This window comes from Myxine glutinosa, chromosome 7, assembly GCF_964187855.1.
Source record: "Myxine glutinosa chromosome 7, kmMyxGlut1.1, whole genome shotgun sequence".
In the NCBI taxonomy this organism is placed as follows: domain Eukaryota; kingdom Metazoa; phylum Chordata; class Myxini; order Myxiniformes; family Myxinidae; genus Myxine; species Myxine glutinosa.
Window position 1 is genome coordinate 16301116 of NC_136267.1, and position 7915 is coordinate 16309030.

At 47.4% G+C, this 7915-nt stretch overlaps 1 protein-coding gene across 1 annotated transcript in view; it reads right to left on the reverse strand.

Moving 5' to 3' along the window:
• The window catches only part of ABCG4 (ATP binding cassette subfamily G member 4), a 77052-nt gene that overhangs the window by 38588 nt on the left and 30549 nt on the right, over nt 1-7915 (reverse strand). Inside the window, exon 2 of the mRNA XM_078781309.1 lies at nt 471-588. Within this exon, the coding sequence (XP_078637435.1) occupies nt 471-588 (118 nt within the window). The remainder of the gene's footprint in view (nt 1-470; nt 589-7915) is intronic.

A 7915-nucleotide genomic window follows, 5' to 3' on the forward strand; every position in this document is an offset into this window, starting at 1 on the left:
TGTCACAGCCCCCGTGGCTTTAGCAATTTTGCTGAATGGAGTTAAAGACCGTCAGTCAGCCATCTTTGGTCGGATTACAAAACAACATCTTGTGCATATGTATACTCTCGTTTATTGTCGTTGTGCCAAATTTGAACAAAATCGATCCATGCATGTTGAACAAATGGTTGGGGGCACGTTTAAGTAAAAAAATGGCTGCCAGTCGGCCATACTTGATCACATCGTGAAACAAAATGATGTGCATATGTATACCATCATGTGTTGTCTTTGCACCAAGTATGAACAAAATCAGTCCATACATATCCAATATATGGTTGCGGACGCTGGCATGGACGGACGGACGGCCAAATGGACGAACGGACGGACGGACGAGAACCAATCCATAGGCCCGCGTTTCGGACCAAGTCCAATGAGGGTTAACAACAATGATGATAATATAAGGTGTTTTAACGGGTGGAATTCATACTTACTACCTCGAGAACACCAACGCGAGCCCTCCCTCACAGAGTAAGTGATGTTGTGAAACTCAAGTGACACAGGTGAGCGCAGAGGCAGGTGGGTGAGATGGTGTACCTCACTCATACGATTCTGAAACACAAGCAGGTGTGAGATTGCGATGTGAATTTGCAAGGACGTATTGTGTTCAAACCTATTTATAGAACGACACTCTGATAGTCCACAGATGGGATAAAATAACAAGGTTATTTTCATACACATGCAAGGTAATCTATCTATGTATCCATATATATCAAATAAAGTTTTTGTTTTTTGTTTGTTTGTCTGCACGCGCTAATCTCCTGAACGGTGAAAGATAGGAGAAAACCTCTAATACAAAAAATGTCGGGACGGGCCCCGGGAAGGTTATAGGCTAGGTGGCGAGGCCGGTCGAGGCTGCCTCGGCCGGGCTGGGTCCATTTCGCAATTAAAAGCTGAGCTGAATTATAGTAGTCGATCTTCTACGGCCGCCAGTAAAAGCTGAATTATAGTAGTCAATCTTCTATGGCCGCGAGTAAAAGCTGAATTATAGTCGTCAATCTTAACGATCATTCATTCATTCATTCATTCAATCTTCTACGGCCGCGAGTAAAAGCTGAATTATAGCAGTCGATCTTCTACGGCTGCGAGTAAAAGCTGAATTATAGTAGTCAATCTTCTACGGCAGCGAGTTAAAGCTGAATTATAGTAGTCAATCTTCTACGGCCGCGAGTAAAAGCTGAATTATAGTAGTCAATCTTCTACGGCCGCGAGTAAAAGCTGAATTATATTAGTCAATCTTCTATGGCTGCGAGTGAAAGCTGAATTATATTAGTCAATCTTCTACGGCCACGAGTAAAAGCTGAATTATAGTAGTCAATCTTCTACGGCCGCGAGTAAAAGCTGAATTATAGTAGTCAATCTTCTACGGCCACGAGTAAAAGCTGAATTATAGTAGTCAATCTTCTACGGCCACGAGTAAAAGCTGAATTATAGTAGTCAATCTTCTACGGCCGCGAGTAAAAGCTGAATTATAGTAGTCAATGTTCTACGGCTGCGAGTAAAAGCTGAATTATAGTAGTCAATCTTCTACGGCCACGAGTAAACGCTGAATTATAGGAGTCAATCTTCTACGGCCATGAGTAAAAGCTGAATTATAGTAGTCAATCTTCTACGGCCGCGAGTAAAAGCTGAATTATAGTAGTCAATCTTCTACGGCCGCGAGTAAAAACTGAATTATAGTAGTCAACCTTCTACGGCCACGAGTAAAAGCTGAATTATTGTAGTCAATCTTCTACGGCCACGAGTAAAAGCTGAATTATAGTAGTAAATTCATTCAAAAAGAACCAAAAATGTCGGGACAGGCCCCTGAAAGGTTATAAGCTAGGTGGTGAGGCCGGTCGAGGCTGCCTCAGCGGGGCTGGGCCCATTTCACAATTAAAAGCTGAGCTGAATTATAGTAGTCAATCTTCTACGGCAGCGAGTAAAAGCTGAATTATAGTAGTAAATTCATTCAAAAGAACCCGGGCAACGCCGGGTGCTTTCGGCTAGTCTTCTATATATATAAAAGAAAGTTTTTGTTTGTTTGTCTGCACGCGCTAATCTCCTGAACAGTGAAAGATAGGAGGAAACCTCTAAAACAAAAAATGTTGGGACGGGCCCCAGTAAGGTTTTAGGCGAGGTGGCGAGGCCAGTCAAGGCCCATTTCACAATTAAAAGCTGAGCTGAATTATAGTGGTCAATCTTCTACGGCCGAGAGTAAAAGCTGAATTATAGTAGTAAATTCATTCAAAAAGAACTAAAAATGTTGGGACGGGCCCGGGAAGGTTTTAGGCTAGGTGGCGAGGCCGGTCGAGGCCGCCTCGGCCAGGCTGGGCCCATTTCGCAATTAAAAGCTGAGCTGAATTATAGTAGTCAATCTTCTACGGCCGCAAGTAAAAGCTGAATTATAGTAGTAAATTCATTCAAAAAGAACCCGGGCAATGCCGGGTGCTTTCGGCTAGTTTACGATATACACCAAAAGTCATGCAACACCTCCTTTCAATAAGTGAGAAACATACCTGGTCACACATGCATCTGATTTGAGTAACCAGGAACAGCGTCAGCAGACCGTATCAGTAGTCAGGGAACAGTCTTATTGCTCCAGCATTCACAGCATTATATCCCAGAGAATATACAGTATTCATTATGTCATGTAGTTTTCCTTTTGTACTTGAAGATTGGTTGGAAGAGCTTTATGATAGACTGGAAGAGCTTTGTGATAGGCTGGAAGAGCTTTGTGATAGGCTGGAAGAGCTTTGTGATAGGCTGGAAGAGCTTTGTGATAGGCTGGAAGAGCTTTGTGATAGGCTGGAAGAGCTTTGTGATAGGCTGGAAGAGCTTTGTGATAGCCTGGAAGAGCTTTGTGATAGGCTGGAAGAGCTTTGTGATCGGCTGGAAGAGCTTTGTGATAGGCTGGAAGAGCTTTGTGATAGGCTAGAAGAGCTTTGTGATAGGCTGGAAGAACTTTGTGATAGGCTGGAAGAGCTTTGTGATAGGCTGGAAAAGCTTTGTGATAGACTGGAAGAGCTTTGTGATAGGCTGGAAAAGCTTTGTGATAGGCTGGAAGAGCTTTGTGATAGACTGGAAGAGATATTTGAAGATTATCCCAAGGAAGGAGGAGAGGAGTTGGAGGAAGAAGAGGAGACGGCGGTTCACACGTGGCACTTGAGGAACACCTGGTTGAGTGAATTTATTTATACTGTAGATTGTAGAAGTTGCTGCCCAGACATCAATCATGCTCGAATATATAGCAAGCAGTGTATCCTGGTGTCAAGGAATCTCCAAGAATACCAGATCAGTAGCTCCCTGCAGTTTAGGCGGGAGTTTGTAATTTGTTCAGGATGCCAGCGATAACCTGCCTCCTCTTCACCAAGGATACCGTGGGATCTTTAATGTCCACCTATAAGAATGTCCACCTAATGCTATAAGACAGAACACCCAGTTTAACGTCCACATGAGGCAGCAGCAAGCAGAGCTGTGGATAAGGCGAGGAATGATATGGAAGATGACGTGTACAACAAGTTGGAAGAGGATGGTGGGAGGAAGATGATCTAAAATTGGCTCGGAACAAGGATGAGGATAGCAATTGGACATGAACAGGGGATGGTGATTAAGAATGGTGGTGGGAGGCTCGTGGCAAAGAGGGGCGCAATATTGATGGTGTGGGAAGGATATTCCAAACAGTTGTTCACCCGGGAAGGAAGCAACGGAGAGCTGGAGCTACCAAGACATGTGGAGGGGAAAGTGGAGTTGGTGGAAATTGATGAGGTGTGTACAGAGATGATAATTGCTGCAGGAGAAGTTGGAGTGAATAGGACGAAGAGGTTGTTGAATGTATGTATGAGAGATGGTTAAATTGTGGAGGATTAGAGGGCAGGATTAATTGAGCTGACATGGAAGACGAAGAGAGAGGTTAAAGATCTGGGGAAGTACAGGGGCATTATGCTCCTGTCATTTCATGAAGGTGCTGGAGAGGGTTCTGGAGGGGAGGATAAGGAAGAGTGCAGAGAAGGAGATCAGTGAAGAACAGCAGGGTTTTAGAAAGAGTAGAGGAATGACAGATGGTATATTTGCACTGAGCTGGTGGAGAAGAGGTTGGAGGTGCAAGGTGAAATGGCATTGGGATTTGTAGATCTGAAGAAGGCCTTCGACACGATCCCAAGAGAGATGGTGATGGGGGCATTGAGATGGATGGGAGTGCCAGAATCAGAAGTTAGGTTGGTGGAAGGAATGTACCAGAGAACGAAGGGAAGAGTTTGGGTTGGTTCTGGGATGTCGGAGGAGTTCAGTGTGAACATCGGTTTGAGGCAAGGAAGTGCTCTCAGCCCACTCATGTTTATCATGTGGATGGAGCTGGTAAGCAGGAAAGTAAACGTTAAAGATATTCCCGGGAGGATATTGTATGGAGACAATCTGGTTGTTGTGGTGGAGTGGAGAGTGGGTGGAGAGATGCAGGAAGTACTGGGGAGGTGGAAGGAGGCATTTGCAAAACATGGGCTGAAAATGAGCAAAGAGAAGACAGAGGTGATGTGGGTTGGGCAGCAGGGAAAATAAATGAATATCAGGTTGGAGGGGGAGGAGATCAGACAAGGAAATAGGTTTGAGTATCTGGGGGGAACAGTGACCGGGGATGGTAAGTCAGAGGCAAAGGTGCAGAGGAGGATTTAGGTAGGTGTGATTGCGTGGAGGATGGTGGAGGGAGTAATGGCAGACAGAAAGATTTCAAGGTGATTGAAAGGAAAGGTTCTGATGTCTTGTGTAACGTGGGCCTACTCTTACGGTCAGGAGACGGTGGTACTGATGGAGAGAAAACAACAGAGGCTGCAGATTTGCAATAACAACTGGGCCAAGAGGATTGTGGGAGTGAAGAGTGTACAGAGTGGCCACAGAGTCCCTATGCAAGCAGTTAGAATTCAGTTAGAATTTATCTGTATGCTCCTCTCCATTCTCTGCACAAATTTGAATTTTTCTCCTTGTTCTTCAGGACATCATCTTCCATATTGAGGGCTGGAGGTCATAAAGGCCCCTGGCAGCTGTTTCGAGGTCTTCAACTGTTATTAGGCGGAGATGAGAACTTTCCTCTTCCACAATGCCCCAAAGCCAGTCGTCACATGTTGTTAAGTCCAGACTTCGAGGAGGCCACACTATCTCAGATCCACGTCCAATACATCGTCCACTGAATTTGTCGAGATATTCTCTAACTGCGAGAGCATAATGTGCTGGTGCACCATCTTGTTGCAGGATAGCTGTTGCCTCGAGAGCTCTCTCTCACGCAGTTGTGGAACAAACCACGTCTGAAGCATGTTCAAATAAGCAGTGTGATTGACACTTGTATCGAAAAAAATATGGCCCTATCAAATGATCTTCTGAAATTGCTGTCCACATCATGACATGAGGAGGATGCTGTTCAAGCTCCCCATAAAAGTGAGGATTTTCTTTGCACCAAAAATAAACATTCCTGGATTGATTGCTGAGGTAAATAACACACTCATCCTGAAAAAAATACGCTTAGTCTTAATTTAATGGTGGGAAATCGCTGCAGAAGAGCCTTGCTCCAAATCAAGTCAAATCAAGGACACTCCCTGTTGAAAAAGCCTTCTTCTCCCATGCCCACATCGTGTCACGCATAGGAGCTGGCTTATCGAACCTCTGCGAAAATATTGTCCTTATGTCTTGGTGAGATGGGCTGGACAGTTGGTGTGGATGGGGGAAGAGGGAATGGCAAAGAGAGTGGATAGGTTGAGGGAACAAGGTAGAGGAAGAGTGGTAGAACGCTGTTGAGATGGGAGGATTGTGTTTAGAGGGATATCAGTAAGGTGGGGTGATTGGAGTGTGGAGAGAGTTGGCTTGAAGGGAAGAGGGAAGTGGAGGAGGATCATGGTCAAGGCAGGGCAGGAGTTTGGTGCTTTCAGACCTCACCCCTTATAAAGGGAAGAGGAGGAGAACACCAACAAAAATGACGGACAGCACATACATTGATGTATTGTCCTGCCTGTGAAACATCGGAACCAAGATTCAAACCCAGGCAAGACAGCCCAGTGGCAAGTGCATATCTCTATGCTAAACTGCCAGCCAAACATATATATATATATATATATATATATATATATATATATATATATATATATATATATATAACACAGTTTGTGTGTGTGTGTGTGTGTGTGTGTGTGTGTGTGTGTAATGTTACCGATAGACTCCTAAACGGAGAGGCTCACGTGCTTGATATTTGACATAGACATGGCCATTGAGCCTGGGACGAACATGGCCGAACTCAAAATATTTGACGATCCATATTTTTTATTCATATTTACCTCAGCGCATTTCAGCGAAGTACCCGCTAATCTCAGCCGGTTTCCAGAGCAGCTCGCTGATTCGTTCAGAGCGATCACGTGATGTTCCATTACTGCCGCCAGACTGATTCGCTCAGAGCGATCACGTGATGTTCCATCCCGTCACACGTCACACGTTTTTTCACCTTTTATGCGATCGTGTTTTGTATCGATTTTGTGCGATATGAATTAAATGTCTTTGAAACAGCTGTGAAACGTCTTTCCACAACCCTTCCATAACCGATTGGAGCAGTTTATTTCCGCACAAAACGAGATCCACGAAGTGAGTTGGTCGAGCCGTTTCACTCAGAGCGATCACGTGATGTTCCATCCCGTCACACGTCACACGTTTTTTCACCTTTTATGCGATCGTGTTTTGTATCGATTTTGTGCGATATGAATTAAATGTCTTTGAAACAGCTGTGAAACGTCTTTCCACAACCCTTCCGTAACCGATTGGAGCAGTTTATTGCCGCACAAAACGAGATCCGCGAAGCGAGTTGGTCGAGTCGTGCTGACCAAGATGGCGACACGGCGGCTTCACTTTTCACGGAGTATGAGCGTTCTATATATTTTCAATTCAGTGCGCCCGTGATTTGTGGCATAGACATGACCATTGGGCCTTCACGGTGTAATTTGTGCGAGGCTTTTGTCTGAGTGAGCTTGAGTCGAGAGGGCGAATGTACGGGTTGGGAATGTACGGGTCTCCCTTCCCCCGCCCGGCAACGCCGGTACTGGAGGACGTCACAGGATCGGTGAGTCTCCAAAAGCCGCTTCGTGCTGTTGCGAATATGCAGGACTATGTCCGATTGTTGTGCTGCTCTCCGACCATGAGAACTGCAACGTCATTGTTGACTGGCCATCCCCTTCCCTCCCCCCTTCCCCCTCCCCCCTCCGTCCCCCCTTCCATTCCCCCTCCACCCTACCCCCTCCACCCTACCCCTCCCCTTCTCCCCCTCCCCTTCTCCCCTCCCCCCTCCCCTTCTCCCCCTCCCCCCTCCCCCCTCCATCCCCCCTTCCATTCCCCCTCCACCCTACCCCCTCCACCCTACCCCCTCCCCTTCTCCCCCTCCCCTTCTCCCCTCCCCCCTCCCCTCCCCTCCCCTTCTCCCCCTCCCCCCTCCCCTCCCCCTCCATTTTCCCCCTCCCCCCTCCCTTTCCCCCCTCCCCCCTCCCTTTCCCCCTCCCCCCTCCACTCCCCCTTCCCCCCTCCCCCTCCCTTCCCCCTCCACCCTACCCCCTCCCCTTCTCCCCTACCCTTCTCCCCTCCCCCCCTCTTCTCCCCCCCTCCCCCCTCCCTCCCCTCCCTCACCCTCCCCATCCCCCCCTCTTCCCTCCCCCCTCTTCCCTCCCCCCCTCCCCCCTGCCCACCCCCTCCCATCCCTCACCGGCCCCATCCCCCCCCCTCTTCTCCCCTCTCCCTCCCACTCTTCTCCCCTCCCCCCTGTTCCCCTCCCCTCCCCTCCCCCCTGTTCCCCTCCGCTCCCCTCCCCTCCCCTCCCTCTCCCCGCCCGGCAATGCCGGGTACTTCTAGTAGTGTATATATATACAGACTTGGCATTTAATAT